Genomic DNA, 20,806 nt, shown 5'->3' on the forward strand with positions numbered 1-20,806 from the left:
TAAAGGTTATGGATATTCCATTGTAAAGTAAAGCTATTAACAACCTTTCTTCCTGTGGTTTTTGCTTATCATCTTTTGATCTCCTTTTACTACTGCACTCAAAAAGAACAAAGAAATTATTTTTTACACATTCAAGAAACACATAGTGCCTATAGATGTTTCAGACATTCTCCCTAGATTTAAAGCTGTCTATCCTGAAGGAGTCCTCAAACTCAGGGGATAATGTTGGTATATAAAGGACCTTAGGACTTTTCATAGGAAGAGTGCTGGGAAGAAGTATAAAAAAGAACTTTTGAAGATGGATTTCTTATGTCAGACTGGGCTGTTTCATGGCGTGTTTTGTGGATAGCATTTGGTTCTATCTTCAGAAACAAATGGGATATCAGTGGGCCGAGGATGGGAGATGGAGAGACTACTGTGCAAGGTACAGGGCAGCAGATACAAGGTATGTGGTGGTGGTGGTTGTGGGGGAAAAATAGAAAATACAGATATGGAGATGGGTGATACCAGATCTTGAATCTTAGACTAAGGAATATGTCTCATATTCATTAAGTAATGAGGAATAATAGAAGAGCAGTAACATGGCCAATTTTGTATTTATGAAGATTTGACATCACTGAGCAGGAAAAAAATGGAGTTTGATAAAATTAGTCATCAGGACACTTCTATAGAGACTATTATAGTATTAGTAGCCCATTGTGCGATATCGCGCCCAGTAGGCCGCCCGCCGCTTCCGTGGGAGCCAGCGGGAACCACAGCTTGCCGCTGGGAGCTGCGCTGCTTCCATGGGAGCCATGCGGCTTCCACCGGAGCTGGGAGGGAGCCCCGCCACATCTGCGGCAGGAGGGAGGGAGCCCCGCTGCTTCCATGGGAGGCAGGCCCTCCGTCTTCTCTGAGCCCACGCTTGGCTGCGGAGGCTGTGGGCCGGGCCCCCCTGTCCCTGTCCATGCCCACTCTGGCTCTGGGGGGCCGGCCAGAGCCGGGTGCGGCGGCCTGCCGGCCCCCTGTCTCAGTCTTGTCTCCACTTCTGCGCATGCAACCTCCTCCTGTCCAGTTGTGACCCCTTATGGTGTCCCAGACTAATTTGCATATTCCTTCCCCCCTCTCTCTATATATGAAGTAATTGAAGCCTGAATTTACAATAGTGGCAATGAGAATGGGACAGAATGAATATGCACAAGAGTGATTGCAAATGAATTAGCAAAACTTAGTGCTATGTTCCTTTATGCTCCCATGAGTCTATTTAGTCATTCCTTAAGCATATAGTATATATCTCTACTTTTCTCATATATGGCCAATAGTGGAAGTAATAATTTTTTCAAATATTTTAGTTGTAGCATCAAAGTCTGTTCACTCTCACGACAAATAATTTAGATGAGCTTTATTACAGAATTTAAATCAAATATTCTATTTTGCATAAAACCAAAGTGAAAGCAACAGTTAGTCTCACTGATGCTTTTTGATGTAAGTGATTTAAGTATATTGACAGTTCTCATATCTGAGTTCTCTTTTGTAAGTTTTCTTTTTCATCAAATTATATTTTCTTATTACTGATGAACATACAAAAATGAAGCATATAAGAGCTTTGAATGGGAGAATTTAATTCTGTCCAAAATCCTATTCAAATTTTGGGTCTGACTCCTTGATTTCTCAAATTCTGGGGCACCAGTATTTGGTCAATAAATGCAGATGATGTTTTTTTCTATTTTCATTAGAAAGAATTTTAAAAAAATCAAAATTGCTTAATTGAATTTTATTTTAAGCCAAACTACATTTAAGTTTCAATACCATCAACCAGCTTTTCCTGTCCTAGGATCTATATTCATGGAAAAATCTAATAGGCTGTGCAAGCAGCATATAAGACAGATTTTCTTCACTGATATTCTGCTATTGATGAGGAGTAGAAAAGCAGATTTCCCAGGAGGGGAAAAAAGAAAAAGAAAAAAAACAGCCACAGTTTTCTAAGAGGAATTGAGTGTGATACTCAGCTTGGATTTCTTCGAATTGAGGTGTTTTTTGTGCGTGTGTATAGCCTACCAGTTATCTCCTTACATTGGTTCTGTATGTATAATTGCTTACTTGTGCCTCAAATGTGAGTCTTACTCCACAAAATTATACATTCTCTAATATTTCTGTGCTAAATTATAAATGCAATATTGATGTTGGCCCATGGGGGCATAACTTAATCAACCTTGAAATACAAATGTGTAATTGTAATTTGGACTCACATTGTCATTTATATTTTCATAGTAAAAAATGACAATGTTTTGGAGGAGAAATGGCTTTTTATAACCTTACTAAAAAAAACCTCTGCATAAAAATAATCTAAAAACGATAAAGTGACTAAGGAGCCACCACTCTGCAATTATTAATAACTTAGAATAATTGATAACTATTGTCTGCAAAGTGACAATATTTTTTTTTATTCTTATATCTGTCATCACTAATTTCTAAAAATATTTTCCTCCGTGACACAAGCTAACAAACATAAGGCCTAAGATACCTATGTTGTAGATTTTTTTCAATCTATTTAATTCGACCTCTTCCTGTTTTGTTTGTAATTGTCACTTAGACAGAATGTGCTCTTATATAGTGAAAAATTCTCTAGAGGATTTTTTTTAAATCATCTTATCACTCTTTTTCCTTCCAGAGAAAAGGATCTATCACTGTTGCTTTCTATGTTTGCTGAGTTAGCTGAATTTTCCCCATCTAAAAATATTTTTTGGTAGGTTAGTTTTAATACTATTTGCAATGACGTTTTTGCACCCATGTGCTAATTTATTCTTTGCTTTATCTTTTAAAATGCATGTTGCCATTTATCTCAGTAGACATATATGAGCTTGATGATTTCATTTACATTTTATAGATAAGAAAATTGATGGATTGTCAGGTGTGTTTTTTGTTTTTTGTTTTCCATATTGTAAGAGAACATTTATTTATCAGGTTACCAAGACAATAGAAGGGCCCTAGGAACTTAGGAGAGAGAAAGGCAAAGATAATGGGCCTGGGAAGAAGAGTCAAAAGGGAATGGATGGGCATGCTCCCAAGAGCACCTGAAAGGCAGTCAGTTTAAGTAACCTAAGATGACTAAACTGAAATAAGAAATTAGGATTCTGAAATTAACATATTGATTTTATTTGAAACAGTAGTCAAGGAGAAGCTTTGCAGTTATCCTACATAAAATTTTTATAGAAATAGGAAAAACAAAGAATATGAGTCTCAAATCTTTGATAGGTCTCAAATCCTAAACATAACCTACAAGGTCCTCCTGCGTCTGTCCCATGTTACCCCTGTAGCTTCATCTCACACCAGATTTCCCATGTTTCTTTGCTGCATCCACGGAGCCTTTCTTCCAGTCCCTTGGAATTGCTCTTTTCCCTTTACCACAGAACTTTTGTTCATGCTCTTTTTTTGCCTATGGCTGCCCTATTTTCTCTTCAGTATCAGTAACTTCCACTTATTCCTCAGATCTTACCTTCCTCAGAAAGATGTCAGGTGAAATTCCTTTGAATATCACAAAGCACAGTTGCAATGTTACTTCATTTGCATGATAGGTTGATTCCTGCCTTTGTCATAATGACTGTAAATTCTTTGAGATGACTGTACTGTGTCTAGGTCTGTTGTTATTCACTGTTGTGTTGTGCAGTGACTGGCATAGACATTGAGACATACAGAGTCTTTTAACATTTATAATCACCCAGTCTTCTTGGTCCATTTCTACATTTACCAATTTCCTTCTTTTGCTCTATGTCACTTGTAGCAAAGTGGTAACGTGGAAATTACTGGTAGGCCCAAGTTATTGGAGGTTAAGTAAAACAACAAACAAATAAACAAGTTTAAGAAGGGTGACTGGAAGAAGGGAGGGAAACCAGGTAGGAGAAAAGAAAGTAGACTTTCACAGATTTACAGATTTCAGAGCTGGATAGAATATTGGAATTTATCTAGGCAAATCTTTTTCCCCCAACTTTTTAAGTTCCATCCAGCCTCCCTCAATATTATCATCTTGGGTAACTGTAGCACAATGTAAATAGCAAGAAATTGACATTGACATCATTCACAGAGCTCATTCAGTTTTCTCCAGTTATATGCATGCACACACACACACACACACACAGAGAGAGAGAGAGAGAGAGAGAGAGAGAGAGAGAGAGAGAAAGAGAGAGATTGATTGACTTGCTAAGGGTCACCCATCAATCCATAAGACAAAATAATTGATTCTTTAACTTCATGTTGCTACCAGTCCATCAGCCATGAGTTCTATAATAGAATTCTACAAGTATCAGGACTGTTCCTTAGTATTAGTGCTTGCAATTTGATTCATCTTCTTATATTGAGAGGTATTAACTATGCCTCTTAGCCAACTATGTCCATACAGACTCAAAACATTTAGTTTTATCAACTTGGATCTTTGTCAAATATTGGAATTAAATCCCTGCTTTTGATTTTGCCCAGCTGCAGCCCTTGAATATTCAGGGAAGACCTAATTAAGGTTTCCTGAAACTATTCTTTAATCACCTGGATTAGAACAAAAAATGCTTTTAATCACATGCATATCTGATAACTAATTGCTTTGATAATAAAATTATAGTAATAAAAGTGGAGACCTAATGGATTTTAAACATGTTGTTTCTGAACTATATATATTATAGACTATGTATACTTAATGTATAGAGCAGTGATTTAAACTTAAACCTATGAATTGTTTTAAGGGGTAACCTTAGTATTTCCTGGAAGTAGCAGGCCTTTATTCCTAATAAGTAGTATTAAAAAATTAATATGAGTTTAATTTGGCCTTGGAATCTGATAAAGTGTCTAATTTCTTCTTGTTTGAAAGCGATTCTATTAAAAGCCTTTCTATATTTTCTGATTGTAGAAAAAAGTGCTTTATAACTAAGTATTACTTCCTCAAACTATGCAATATTTTGGGGGAGTGATGTTTTCTAGCATTTGACATGACCAACACAATTATGAGGTTTAGAAATAAAGTTTATCAGGATTGGCAATTTCTTCCCTAAGTCAAATTATACTTGAAAAGTAGATTTCAATTTTTTTAAATCCTCACCTAAAGATATTTTTTCCATTGATTTTCAGAGAGAGTGGAAAGGAGAATGGGAGAGGGGGAGGAGGAGAGAAAGAGGGAGAGAGAGAGAAACATTTATGTGAAAGGCACATCAATTAGCTGCCTCCCACACACAGTCCCTGGATAAGGGCTGGGGTTGAACCTGCAACCCAGTAGGTTGTGCCCTTGACTGGGAATTGACTCTTCAGTGCACAGGCCAATGTTCTAACCACTGAGTCATCTAGCTATGACAGATTCTAATATTTTAATAATTTCATAACATTAGGATAAGCTCTGGAATATAGATTATCATTTAAAATGTGTGATTCTTTTGGATTTAAAATAATACTAAAATACTTTAAATAAATCAGATCCACAAAAGAATTCTGGATATTTTAATTGAATATTTTAAATTTTTATAAGAAAATTGTTAAAGATTTTGGGCCAAGAACTTTTTATTTTAGTAATAAAATAGAGAATGGTGTAGTGATTATAATGAGAATGTAAACAATGTCATTAATTTAATTGACTAAAAATGAGGGGAAATATTTTTCAATAGAAATGTCTTAGATTGGCACTATTTCCATGTAGTCATCGATTTTGAATGGGCAGAAATCCATAGCAAAACCAGTTTCACTTAATTTGTCTAACTCCTAGCAAGGCTTAAAGCATGTTTCTGGGTATATGCTTTTTGTACTTGGTGAAACATTATATTTCTTCCTTAAGTCAGTGGAGAATTTTAAAGTTTTGTTTTTTCATCTAATGTCTGCAAACGTGTTTCTTTAGGAATTTTTAACTTGATATTTTTGCTGTGCTAGCTTATATTTAGTTATTTGAGAGTTATGGTTCCCTACTAATAAATGTACCACCTTTATTTTTTACTGAAACTCTTCATTTCAGAGGTATGATAGTGGGGTATTAAAGCCACATGTGTAGTTTACCATGGCTTTGTTGTTTTGCTACATACCATTAAACAGTGTTTGTGACCTTTGCCCAATCTGAGCACTCATCTGTTTGAGAAAACAGTTAACTAACCAGGATTTGCAAAGGAAAACAAAAAGAACACTATTTGGCAGTTACTGAGTTGGCCTGGGATTTGTACACATTCCTGTCTCCCAGTGCTTTATTTTATGACTCAAATAACTATAAACAAGAATGAACATAAAGCAGACCTTTTATTAGATACATTGGAATTTAAAAAACACGCACAAGATGGTGGTGATGTTATTATTTTCTTGTTATTGACTGTACTTTTTTAGAGATATTTCAGTTTCACAGCAAAATTGAAGTAAAGGTACAGAGATTTCCCATATACTCCTTGCCCTCACTCAAAGGTAACCACCCCCATTATTAGCATCTCCCACTAGAGTGGCATATTTGTTATACTTGATGAAACTACATTGACACATCATAATCACCCAGAGTTCATAGTTTACACTATGATTCACTCTTGATGTTGTACACTCTGTGGGTTTGGACAAAGGTATGACATGTAACATGGTATCATACAGGGTATTTCATTGCCCTAAAAATCTTCTGTTCTCGGTTTGTTCGTCCCCCAGCCCTCATCCCCTAGCACCCACTGATCTTTTTAATGGCTCCATAGTTTTGCCTTAGGTTATTCTTTTTCTTATTATTCGTGACAGATTATGGGTGTGCTTCATAATAAGGAAAATGTCTGAAGTCGCTGTTGGTCAGCTTAGGAGTGGCTTTGTGACAGAAGCAGCATATTAAATGTATCCTCTCTCCTCCTAACCTCCATCAGCTTTTAGGCTTCCACATAGATGCCAAATGATTACTGACACAATTTTCAAGTAATGATATTCCATTCATGTCATTCAGTTAGGCTATATTAATAATCTCCTATGAATAAGCTCAAATGTTGCGTATATTTGTTTCCCCCGAGCTCTTCATAGATGGAAGTGTTGCTTATACACTTTAAAAAATTTCTTCTGATCTTATTGTAACAAAATGGAGTATAATGAAACAAGTTATTTTTATAATTTATTTTGTTTCATTTGTGTATGTGTTTTTTTATCTGGATATTCATTCGTTTAAGTATATTTCTCTACGTTCACAGCTATATCACTATTGCCTAGAAGTGTGCAGGGCAGATAGCGTAACTCAATAAATATTTCAGGAATGAATGCATGAATGAATCTACTTAAATGGTGGGTTATTTTATGTTTTAAGCAGCTGACATTTGATCTTAACTATTAAAGGCTGCAATTGGGTTAGCTAATTACATAGTTTTAGGAATTTTTCATAATTTACTTTCTGTGCTTCTAGTGTTTGGATGTGATGTAGTCTTGGGATTGTCCTAAAATGATCTTTTAAATTGTGACATGAAGTATTTGCACCAGTAGTACTACTTTCTGTAAATGGAACAAAAGGAACCAAATAAACAACATATAACAACTTTTGGAAAATGTTGTCAGTGAATATCTACTAATGTTATTCTCATCGTTAAAGCATTTTGTCCCTGGCTCAAAGAGTGAGAAAAAAAGTTTCAGATTCTGTTATCTATGTTATCTAAGAACAGTTTTAAGACATTAATATGTACAAAGCATATAGAGGAAAAGAAAAGATGTAGAAATTATGAGTCCTGCCTTCAAGAAACCTGAGTATAGTTGCATAAATACAGTACAATGATATAAGGAAGTCTATGATATAGCATGGAATTGATGTAAAGTTTATATTATTGAAACACATAGTGTGTTCAAATGGGATCTTTTGTGAACAAGTGATTACTTGAACAGCTTACCATTAACACAGACTCCAAATAAATGCACTCAGAGATCCTTAAGGAAACAGATATTACTAAAGAGTATGGGACAGGGATAGGGCATGACATAAGTTTGAGGAAAGGAAAATAAAATTAATAATTTAGCTTTGTCTTTTAGAGTTTTAATATTAAACTAAGGATGTTTAAAATAAAGTTTATTTTTTAGGTTTCTTAAGCTTTTAACAAAAATACTATTTTAGATGAAAAATTGAATAATTTTTGTAGATGAATGGGAAATTAATTTCTTCTATTTATGTGGAAAATTCTTTGCCTATTGATTTTAGAAGGCTCAATAGATGAAAGATGTTAGTACTGAAATCAACATAGCTAAGCTGGCCAAACAGATAATGGATCAAAAATATCTTTTGGGAAAAGTTCTGTAAACAAAGGTTCCTTCTTGGTGACTTGGTTTCTGATTTTATCATATACAGTAGTGACATAATTATTCCATATGCAGTGGTAGTATATGGAATAATTATGTCACTACTTTATATGATAAAGTACTTATTAAGGTATCTTAAGATTCTAATTTTAGACCTGATTCTGTTTTCGACTAGTAGTATGACATCGGACAAGTTTTCTGGATCTTTTTACTTTATACTTTATACTTTATTAATTCATGAACTTTAGCACCACATGATCGCTAAAGTCCTTTCCTGCTCGATATTGATATATTAGATTAGACTTTAAAAGCAGTCATTCTGAATATCTTTGAGCATAATCTTGAGAAGGATCACAGTTGATTATTTTTTCTTTAATGCAAATAAATTTTTTTGTTTTGGTTATAAATTCTTACACTTTGTGAAATTTTATATATAGATGAAATGAAGCTATGTTTTCTCTTAATTGTATGTGTTTCTCTGAACATTGTGAAATTATTTCACAAATAAAATTATATATCAAACTATTAAAAATATTTACTGGACACAAACCAAATTCTCAGGGTTCTTTACAAGATTATATGGCTAGCTAGTATAGTAATTGAATTGCTTATAATGAAAAATTGGAAAGTGATTAATCTTTCTGAAAAATGTTGTCTGGTAAAATTTATTTCAGTGCAATTTAGATGTTTCAATAGAAGTTTACTTAGAAAGTTTTAATTTTCCTTTTGTACAATGGTATTTTATTAGATATGTGTGTGATGAACTGTACTAAGAACTGATTGACGTAAATATTTAGTTTGGTATTTTTGTTAATGAAAACTAACCCATTGCCATAGAGAGAGAGTGAGTAAGCCTAAAAAAAATCTTGATTTGTGTCTCTGAACAGCTCAATAACAATAGCTCAGTGAATCACATGGGTTCTGTTTTCAGGTTTGTAAATAAAAATGCATTCCTTAATTTTTAAAAAAGTTTTTTTTGTAAGCAATAGTGAATGTTTTACATAAATTCATAGCTAGAATCAGCCTCATCTGTTCTGTAATTTTAGTAAAGATTTAACTACTAAACATTTCTATATATTTGATTTATATTCTAACAGTTTTCAGATTTTTTTCCTGACCCTTTTTTGAAAATTGCTACCCATTAATTTTTAATTTAAAAATAAAAATAACCTGGTGTAACCCGTGCTGTTTCCTGTGGCATATCTATTTTTCTTTGTGTTGCTTTTTAGCCAGCTGAAAAGCTTAGTGTGAGGGGTTAAGGCTTATCATATCTTTGTGACCTTTAAAAAGAATATCTGCTTGATGGTAATAGATAGGGAGCTCATACTTACTATCTCTGCCTTTTTTGAGAAGTTTTAATGAGTCAGTTTATTAAAACATATAAATAAAAATAACAAGTTCTACATTTTACATTAATTGAATTTAATTAATCAGCTGATTAATTAATTTTATGTGAGTGCTAGAGGCCCAATGCACGAAATTCGTGCAAAGGGCTTGGCCCTTGCAGCCCCTCGCAGCCCCTCACAGCCCCAGCTTCATCCAGAAGGTCATCCAGGAGGATAGCTGGAAGGTCATTCGGCTGTTAGGTCTAAATGGGCATATTAGTTCTTTATTATATAGGATTCCTAGTATCCTGGTTTTTCCATCCACAAAATGGAGACATTTGTATAGACAAAAGAGATGCTTCTAAAATTAATAATCTGGGGTTTTGAAACCCTTCCAATTCAAGTATCCTAAAATTTCAGTGTACTGTTTTTGCTTTAAAGACCTGTTGGAAATAAATATTAATTAGCAAGATGTAAATTTAAGTTGTTGCGACCCCTTTCTGGTTTGCATACAATCTTCCTTTTTCCTGCATCCTTCTCTGTTCATTTTTTAAATTTTTTAATTGAATTTATTGGAGTGACATTGGTTAATAAAATTATATAGGTTTCATGTGTACAATTCTATAATACATCATCTGCATATTGTATTGTGTGCTCATCACCCCAAATCAAGTCTCCTTCCATCACCATTTATCCTCCCTTTACCTTATATCTCCTCACCCCTCTTTCCCTCTGGTAATCACCATACCTCTTCTACTTTTGATTTGAAGTGGAATTTGATGAATATAGCAAAATATAGGCAGTTTCCCTTGGAGGACTGTGTTCATTCTCCTGTAATTTCTGGTAAAGATTGATTATGTTTGTTGAGAGTTTTATAGACATAAGATATCTAGTTGAAGGCATATAGAAGTTAATTCATTTATTTATTAACTTGTACATGCTGTATGTAATTGCCATATTAAACAGAATTAAAAATATTTTTGAATTTCTGAGTTTTTAAAACCATAATGTATTTCATTCACATTGTTCTTCATATAGCAAACATTTATCCTATTCAGCCCCTGCTATGTGCAGCTCATGGGAAAAGGTACTATGGGAACATAGTATGTAACATGACCAGCTCCCTATCCTGAAGAATCTTTTTCCCCCCACTTTTTCCCCTTCCTAACTCCCTTTCATTCTTTTGTTTTTTTAAAAAGAATCACATCAGAGGAGAGAGATCAGTGAATACAATTCAAGGGGAGAAAAATGTAAATGCTGCACTTTTGATACTGGCAAAGTGGTATGGGGCTTCAGAGGGTAGAGTGATTAATTGCAGCTTCTGGGACTGGAGATAGCTTCCCTAAGGGATGAGTAGGATTTGGGTAAGCACCCATGCAAGGGAAGGGTCTTGCAGTCTGAAGCAATAGCATGAGCAAAAACAGGTTCAGAATGTACCTAGCATTTCAGAGAATTATATGTACAAGTACAAGAAGTTGGGTTAGGTGTTTAAAGGAGAGATGTAATAAAAAATGTGGCTGGGATTGTCAGTTCAGGCTAGAGAGAATGACTACTATGTTCAGAAATGTGGACTTTATAAAAATAAGGCTACCATCAACATTTATTTCAGAAGGTGGATGAAGTGCTCTGACTTGTGTTTTAGAAAATAATCACGGACAAAGTATGGAAATGTATCAGAGGCGAGAGATTGAAGGCAGGGAAACCAATAGGTGCCCCGGGCTATCTTTTGGATGAAAGGGTCTGACCTGAAGAACAGTTATTGTGGTGGATATGGAAGTTACTGTGTGGTGAGGAAAAGGAGCTGATAACTATAAAGTCAGTTACCTTATTTTAGATATTGGTAAAAGGTATTAGAAATGGAATGCTTTCTCACTATGGAGTGAGAATAGAGGAACAGCAATTCTACAGGGAATGTCTAGGTGGATTCAAGGATCCTTGAAGAGGAGATAAAAATGAAAGAAAAATAGAAACAAAGCAATAGATACAATGGAAGGTGGGAGAGGATGAGCTCGAAGGACAATGATGCCTACTAGAAATATAATTGCAGGTACATGTAATTTGAAATTATCTAATAGGCCATATTAAAAAATAAAAAGAAGCAGATGAAATGAAAAGTATTGTCATTTGAAGTATTTTTTATACTAATTCTTGGAAATCTAGTGTACACTTGTACTTACAGTAGATCTCAGTTTAGAGGAACCACATTTGAAGTGCTGGAGAACAGAAGTGCTTAGTGACTGCCTGTAAAGGACACTGGAGGTTTGGGAAGTCTTTCCTTTTTTAATTGTCTACAATTTAGACATATTAACAATGTTAGAGTTAGGAGGGAGTTTAAGTGTGCAGAATGCTATGTGAGAACTGGTACTTTTATGGAATAAAATTGTATGTAGCTTGAGAGAAAAACAGGATGTTAGGTAAATAAAAAAGACTTCCTCTCAGGATTCCCTTAAAAAGCACTCCTGTAATGGAATGTCTTGGTATTTCTAATAACTGATCCTGGTATCAGATATTTTTAAGCCAACAATACATTTATGAGGGGACAGTGTAACTTTAAAAAAAAAAAGTGAAATGAGAAAATTTGTAGCCATGTAAGGGGTATAACATGGTAAATTTAACTTTATTCCCTTATCCTAAATAATATATAACCAGCTTTCTTACTTTGTCATTTCAATCAACATTTATATTATTTAAATTTGATTTTTCACTAAGGGTGCACTGTGCATTGAATAATAAGACACATAATTAAAACTAGCACATGAGAGAATTTGAAGACACAGCAGAGGAGGGCACAGGTTAAGTCACAACTCCTCTGTGCCCTATCCAGCTTTCAACTGGAGGGAGGTGGAAGGCAGGGACAGAGTGCTTCCAGATGGGCTCTTTTTTTTACTGAGCTTTGAGGATGTTGAGGAGGTGGTCCACTCCAGGAAAATAAACTTGGTGTCTTTATGGTACCCTTGATTTTTGAAATGAGTGGGAGTCAGTAGCGGTTATGGTGGGGAATTAGAGACATACAAACTGCCACGCAAAGGTAATTCGGGAGGGGGGCCTGAAAAATAAATCTCAGGCCTTATAAATTCAGTCTCCTCTAATAGACTAAAGAAATAAATAGAGGTTCCTTAATTATTCTACAATGGTATATTCCAAATCTCTTGGGTAATTATCACAACTAAAAATTACACATTACAGTAGTCATAACTAGCAAATTACCTGGAATTGCTTGCTCATTGCATATCTTTCAGTAACTAAAATTTGGACATAAAGTGATTATGCATAAGATCTATTTATAGTGGAGTGTGTGAAGACTTCGGTGATTTCTCTAATTTATTTTTTATCAACACTACAGGGTTAAATGTTACCTGCCTCCCTGTCTAAGCCAAACAGTAGTCCTATTCTTAAAATAAAGCAGTTAAACTGGTGAAATCGAATAATGCATTAAAATATCTACATATATTTACACATTCCAGGAAAATATAAACTTCTTCACTTATATATTAATCCTCTTGCTAAATAACTTCATTAAAATTTCCCCCATTATTAAATGAAAATTTCATTGTCTTCTAAGTACTTTAGGAAGCAGTTATTTTAATAGTGGAGTTCACTGATCCTATAAAATGTCTGAGCTGCTTCTATAATAGTTTCCTCAAGTATAGATTGAAGTCATACCTAGGTGCAACCAGCTAAACATCTTCCTCTTTCCTTTTTCTGACCTTCCCTCCCAAAACATAGGGACAAGTGAATGATTTTTCACTTAAGTTTTTAGTTAGCAACTTTGGAGAACACTGGTTTCTAACCTTTTGCCTCACAGCCACCTTTAAGAATCTAGTAGAGATCTATGGATTCTTCTCCAAGAAAGATGTATGTAAGCACCTAGACAATTTTGCATAAGGCCAGGGAAGAATTAGTGTGAGTGAGAAGTAAACTGGGGGCTGTCCCAGCTGGAGAACTGGAAGTGAGAAAGGGCACTGGTGCCTGAAACAGCACTGCCTTTTTAGGTCACTGCAGATCCTGTGTGAGCGTGAGGCCAGAGGCAGGGGCTAAATAATGAAAGAAGGGCAGGAATCTGATATCTAGTAAGTACATTGTTAGCATGTGTAGGTATGTGAATTTCTCCTTGAGGTATTTATATTTATGTCACATTATTTGCTTGTTTACAGGATTATCTTGAAAATTATTAATATTATTCAGTTTATTATTTTGGGTTAATTGATGTGCTTTATTATCTTTGATTCAAATATGTGTATTTTCCTTTATATATTTGAAGAAAACTTTCTATTTCCTCTTACAACCCAGGCATCTTCCTCATCTTCCCCCAAACACCCCCTTGGATCTCTCAGAATTCTGTCCCAGGTTGCAGTTCAAAGTGTCCTGCTGACAGAGGTGGAATCCTGAGCTTGTCACCATCTGAAGCATGTTTATTATTATTAATTCTTACACTTAGGAGTTTTAACAAACTTGATTTTGTTGTTATCAGTAGGTTAGTATTTTGCCCATGCCAGCACAACAGTAGCAACAACAACAAATTGCAAAGGCACCTTCAAGATGGGCAGCTGGCGAGGCCCAGCCTCTGTTAGGAAGTCCCCTCGCTGTTGGCTGCACCACAAGGAGTGAAGGAAGGAGACCATTTCATGTAAATGAATTCAGTGGTGTGGTGTAGCACAACAAAGTTCTTTATAAAATGAAAATTTCAGTTCAGGCCTGTCTTAGAACTTACTGCTTACTTACAGACTAAATGAGTAATTTGACTAGCAATTTGTTAGAGGGTTAGTCATTTTAATTTAGCCTTTGAACTCATTATCTTTTAAATAGCTAAGTATATTTTAAATAGTCTATAATATATTATGATATTAAAAATATAATATGTTTTTTCATTAAAAATATTATATTTTCCCACTTCTCTAAGTACGGTATTTTATAGAGTGATTGTATATCATTTAGTTCCTTATATTTGGTTTTTGCAAGCTATTAAGTTATAGGCTAATTTTGTGTTAATAATGGCTGTTGCTGCTTTTTTTATGTTATTATTTTTCTGGGTGCTTTAAAGATTATTTTTTTTAATAAACCAGCATTTCAGTGCCAGAGAAAGGATAAATTCTCTCTAAAATTTGGCTTTCAACCTGGTCAAGTCATCAGTGACTTAAAAAAAAAAAAAAGAAAACTCATCAAGCATTCAAAAAGTGTGTTTTAAAACTCTTCTCAGGATTTTTTCTTTTTTTTTTTTTCATGTACCAAGGTAACATTTCCTCTCTTTTTCTTATGTACCCTTCTCTTTCTTCTAGTGGTCAAATAAGCCAAATGGGACAATTTCTTTTTTTTATTAAACTATGCATTTGACTTTCACAATTTGCTTATTTTTATTCACTAAATTTGATTTGCACAGTAGTTTGTTAAAACACAAATTATATGTCTTTACTTTTTTTTCACCTCTGCCAATGTACTATAATTGTTATTTCCCAATAAGTTATCCCAGGGATTTAGTCTAGAATTATCAGTAGGTGTCCTTGGAATATTACTTGGTTCACAGTTTTGGATTAGAGTTTGTGATTTTATATATATTTTGTACTCCAAGAAATTTGTATGTAACTCCAGATTTTTGTTAACAAGCCTACTATAACCAGATAAGAGCTTTCTGCTTAAAGAATTCTAAAGTTATTTTTTTCTGTAGATTAAATGTGTGAGTCTTTACAGTGATTCCTGATCACTGCCATCCGTCAGAATCATCTGCAGAGCTTTCAAAGCAACCCCAGTGCCTTGACACCCTCTGAGGCTCTGATTGACTTGCCCTGGTAGTGATAGGGCCAACAAGCCCCTCTGGTGATTCTGATCTACAGCCCACCTTGAATGTTAGAAGTCCCCTCATACTCAGTGGCTTTTAACATTGGCTGTGCATTGCAGTCACTTGAGGAGCTTAAGGAGCTCTTGAGATCCGGGTCTTACCTCCAGAAGTTTTGATTTAATTGTTCTAGGATACTGCCTGTGCAGGTGGATTTTATAAAAACAGCAAGGTCAGTGTATACTACAGCAAAGTTGAGACCCGCTATCACCAAACTTTTTTTTTTTTTTTCAGATGAGGAATCTGAGGCTCAAACCAAAGAGATAAAGTGACTTGTCTAAGATCCACAGGACATAACCAGAAATCTTAGTTTAGGACTTGTAGTCAAATGTATTAACCAGAACACCACACCACATATTTTTATGGAAGTCTAGGTTTTGGCATGTCAGAAGTACCTACAAAAGTATGTTTCTCAGCTGCTTAGTTCAGAAAATGACAAATATTTTCTTTAACACTGGAAATGTGAATGCTAGCCAAGATTTAATCATTTCCACAGTTAGGACATAAGAGGAATTAGGAGCTAGGAATTAGACACCTACATTTTATCTATTCTAGAGCTCGTGCACATTATCTAGAAGCAACTTAGGCAAAGAAAACCCAGTTGAAATGTAGTGGACCAGGTTAACCCCATGTGTAATTTCTATAGCAGAAATTATAAATGCTTGTGTTTACAAATGGCCATGCAAGGTTGCACAGGTCTATATGGTTGGAGTTAAAACTGCAATATACATTACACACTGTACTTCATCAATAATATTAATAGCTAAGGTAGAAGTTAGAGCAGTGGCTTAGAAATATAATTTTTAGAGTATCAGAAAGGGGGAAATATTGCAAAAATTTTATAGGCTAACTATAATTCTCAGGTATTTGGGGAAAAAATGTGTGTTTGATACTCTTAGAGCAGAGGAAGGGTGTTATTATCTTTCTGTTCACATCTGATTCCTAAACACACACACAAGCCTTTCTCTAGGCACACCTCCAGCCCCCATAACGCCCGTACCCTGCTTTACTTATTACACTTGTCTTTCTGTAGCCTTTAGTTTAGCATCTTCATGAACATAGGGTGTGTTTAAAAAATATTTATTGAATGACTGAAGTAGACTGCAAACTCTTACAATGGTGTTTTGCAAAATGTGACCTGCATACCAGCAGAATCAGCAGCAGCCATGCCTGGGAAACTTGTTGAAAAGGCAGATTCTCAGGCTCCATTTACTGAATCAAAATCTCCAGAGGTGGAGCTCAGTCATCATCCTTTTAAGAGCCTTCAGGTTTTTTGATGCTCACTGTCACAGGTGAGGATTACCATACCTTTTTAATATTCTATGGAAGACCTAGGATAAAGCATAAGATGGTAGCATTTATAAAGTAATCATAGGTGCCAGATACTGTGCTGGGTGCTTTACAGATTTTATCACAGTGTGTAGCACTTAGTAGCTAGATCAATTTGCTTTTGCTGCATAGTAAACCTAGTGGCTTAAGAGAACAATAATTATTCCTCATTAGTCTTTGGGTTGGCTGGGTGGTTCCTGTGGTCTTGGCTGCTCAGCTGTGGCTCAACAGCCTAGAGTGGCCTCACTTTGTCTGGGGCCATAGCTGAATGGCTGGAGTTCTTTCCATGTGCCTTTCATTGGGTGTATATGTGTGGGGAGAGATAGGGGTGATTGGTGTAGACACCATTTCAAGGTATCTTCTAAAATACTAGTTGCTATGAGAACATTCTTTTATGTGGTATCAACCTCAGACCTCAAAACTGAATATTTAAAAATGTATTTTATTCTTGTCTGGTTTATAGGGTGAATACATATTCATTATAGAAAATTTGGAAATATATGAGTATAGACAAAACAATAAAATTAAATTCACATGTGTATAATCTTACCACCCAGAGATAATATAGCACAAATGCTGTTTCTGTGTCAAATATTGCAATGCCTTTTTTTTTTTCTTGTATGCAGACATTGTAATTGTGGATGGGAGTAGTCTGTATATATGAGGTACTGAAACTTCACAACTGTTGCTTCATCTGTTTAACAAATATGTACTAATTATGCCATTATATATAGTTAATAAAGATGTAAAGATTGCCAAAAGGTAATATTCTCTTTTATAACTTGTACATTAAATGTTTTGTTTTCCTACGCTTTATTTTAATTTGTTTATTCTGTTAATTCCTATTGATGTTTTTCCTTTTTTCTTCATTTTCTCAGTTAGAGGGATTTTTTCCTTTCTTATTTACTAGAGGCCCTGTGCACGAAATTTGTGCACTGAGGGGTGGGGTTCCCTCAGCCCAGCCTGCCCCTCTCACAGCCCGGGAGCCCTAAGTGGATGTCCTACTGATGGCCACAGTCTGGCAGCAGAGGCTCGGAGCAGGCATCCCGTGTGTGTGTGTGTGTGTGTGTGTGTGTGTGTGTGTGTGTGTGTGTGTCTGTCTGCTAGGGCCTGCCCCCAGTCGCGCCATGTAGGCTCGAAGCAGTTGCCGTGTGTGTGTGTGTGTGTGTGTGTGTGTGTGTGTGTGTGTGTGTCCCCACTTGGCATCTTCTCCCAGCCACATTGGAGGTTCAGAACAGGCACTGTGTGTGTGTGTGTGTGTTTGTCTGCTGGGGGCCTGCCCCCAGCCACACCATGGAGGCTTGGAGCAGGAGCCCCTCTGTGTTGATCTCTCAGGCTCCTGGCCTCCACTGCATGTTGTACTCTCCCTTGAGCTATGGCCAGGATGGGGGTGCTGCTTGCAAGCCAAGCTTTCCCACTCCCAGGTCTCCATGGCAACTGGGGAGCAGGCCCAGCTTGGAGCTGCCCGCAGGCCGAGCTTGCTCTCCTGCTCCCGGATCCCCATGGCGACCAGGGAGAAGGCGCAGCCGGGGGCTGCCTGCAGGCCGGGCTTGCTTTCCTGCTCCCGGATCAGGCACAGCTGGGGGCTGCCTACCGGCCGCACTTTTCTGCTTACCGATGGCCAGATCACCACAGCGACCCAGGGCCCAGCGGCACTTTCCTGCTCTCCAATAGTCATAGGGTCCCAGCTGGGGGCGGGGCTTAGCAGTGCGGGGCTTAGGTGGCAAGGGGGTCCCGGCTGGGGGCTCAGGTGGCACACAGGGGTCCCGGCTGGGGGAGGGGCTTATGCCCCGCTGCCCAGGGCTGCACATGGGGCCCGGATGACAGCTTGCGCTGTCCCACCCTGCCTGTAGAGGCCTGGTGCACGGGTGGGGGCTGGCTAGTTTGCCCTGAAGGGTGGCCCAGATCAGGGTGGGGGTCCCGCTTGGGTGCCTGGCCAGCCTGGATGATGGGCTGATGGCTGTTTGCAGCTGGTCACACCCCCTTCAGGGTTGGGGTCCCCACTGGGGTGACTGGCCATTCTGGGTGATGGCCTGAGAGCCGTTTTCAGGCTGGAGGGCAACTTAAGCTCCCAGCCTCTCCTTTTTTTCTTTTTTTTATTCTGGGATTTATTTATCTTCTATAGCTGTTACTGGAGCTGAGAGCCGGCTCCAGCTGTGAGGGCTGAAAGCAGGTTCTGGGTCTGTTTGGCTTCTGTAATTGCAACTCTATTGCCATCACTGCAGCTCTAAGCTCTGAGGCTGAAGCTGGCTGAAAGCAGGTCTCTGGAGCTTGTTTAACTTCTATAATTGCAACATAGTTGCTTAGAGTGCAGCTCAGAGGCTGGCAGCGGCAGGCCAGGAATGTTGGCTTCCTCCATCACTGGAGCAAGCAAGCCTCCTATTCGCTTCAGCTGCGTGGCTGCCGGCCGCCATTTTGGTTGGCAGTTAATTTGCATATCCTGCTGATTAGCCAATGGGAAGGGTGCCAGGGTTATGGTCAATTTGCATGTTTCTCTTTCATTAGCTAGGATTACTAGAGGCTCGGTGCATGAATTCATGCACAGGTGGGATCCCTTGGCCTGGCCGGTGATGGAGGCCTATAAGGGGGGTTGGCTGGCCAGTCGGGAGACCAGCCAGCCAGGGGGAGGGACCCCGGGAGTTTGGCCAGCCAGGGGAGGAGGGGCCACGGAAGGTTGACCAGCGGGGGGGAGGGGCCGCAGGAGGCTGGCTGTGGTAGTTCCCTGACTACCAAGGGGCAGCTCCCACATTGAGTGTCTGCCCCCTGGTGGTCAGTGCGCATCATAGTGACTAGTCGACTGATCATTGCAGTTGTTCAGTTGCAATAGTTACTTAGGCTTTTATATATATACTAGGGGCCCGGTGCACGAAATTCGTGCACTGGGTGTGTGTGGGGGGGAGAATGTCCCTCAGCCCATCCTGCCCCCTCTCACATACTGGGAAGCCCTCAGGTGTTGACCCCCATCACCCTCCAATCGCAGGATCATTGGCCCCTTGCCCAGGCCTGACGCCTCTGGCCTAGGCGTCCAGCCCGGGCAGCGGGGACCTGCAGTGGCAGCGGGGGGCGCCGCGATCGCGTGGGCTCGCCCCTGCCCCTGCAGGATGCCTCTGGCTGAGGCGTCCGGCCTGGGCAGCAGGGACCTACAGCTGCAGCAGCCCCGCGATCATGGGCTTCGCTTTAGGCCCAGGCAAGGGGCCCCTAGCTCCCGGGACTGCCAGCTTCGACCGTGCCCAGCTCCCATCGCTGGGTCCACCCCTACTTCCTGCTATCACTGGCCAGGGCGGAAAAGGCACCTGATTCTCCAATCATGGCTGGGGGCTAGGGCAAAGGTGGCCCCAGGGCCGCCTTTGCCCTGCCCCCCAGCTCTTAGCTACCCCCTGGGTTTCTGATCACTGTCAGTGGCAGGGGGCTTCTCCCTGCTTTCCCTTTCGCCTCCCTGCATTGTGCCTACATATGCAAATTAACCGCCATCTTGTTGACAGTTAATTTGCATATAGCCCTGATTAGCCAATGAAAAGGGTATCGTCGTACGCCAATTACCATTTTTCTCTTTTATTAGTGTTGACTAGGGGCCCGGTGCACGAAATTCGTGCACTGGGTGTGTGTGTGTCGGGGGGGGGGAGTGTCCCTCAGCCCAGCCTGCCCCCTCTCACATACTGGGAGCCCTCAGGCGTTGACCCCCATACCCTCCAATCGCAGGATCGGCCCCTTGCCCAGGCCTGACGCCTCTGACAGAGGTGTCAGACCTGGGCAGGGGACCCTCATTTCCCCCCATCACTGGTTCTGCCCCCAGCCCAGGCCTGATGCCTCGGCCAGAGGCGTAGACCCCCATCACCCTCCGATCGCCTGATCGGCCCCTTGCCCAGGCCTGACGCCTCCGCCAGAGGTGTCAGGCTTGGACAGGGGACCCCCATCTCCCCCCGATCACTGGCTCTGGCCCCCGCCCAGGCCTGAGGCCTCTGACCCAGGCTTCAGGCCTGAGCAAGTGGACCATCATATACCCCCAATCCCCGGCTCCGCCCCCCACCCAGGCCTGATGCCTCGGCCAGAGGAGTTGACCCTCATCACCCTCCGATCACCAATCACCGGATCGGCC

General features: G+C 38.9%; 1 protein-coding gene across 8 annotated transcripts in view; it reads left to right on the forward strand.

Moving 5' to 3' along the window:
• Window positions 1–20,806, forward strand: part of CBLB (Cbl proto-oncogene B) — a 247,443-nt gene that overhangs the window by 65,391 nt on the left and 161,246 nt on the right. Inside the window, exon 4 of one of the 8 annotated variants that reach the window (XM_059687927.1) lies at window positions 2,651–2,725. The exons of the other annotated variants lie outside the window; for them this stretch is intronic. Coding sequence (XP_059543910.1) covers window positions 2,651–2,725 — 75 coding nt within the window. The remainder of the gene's footprint in view (window positions 1–2,650; window positions 2,726–20,806) is intronic. 8 annotated transcript variants of the gene reach the window in all.

This window comes from Myotis daubentonii, chromosome 3 (assembly GCF_963259705.1).
Source record: "Myotis daubentonii chromosome 3, mMyoDau2.1, whole genome shotgun sequence".
Classification (NCBI taxonomy): Eukaryota; Metazoa; Chordata; class Mammalia; order Chiroptera; family Vespertilionidae; genus Myotis; species Myotis daubentonii.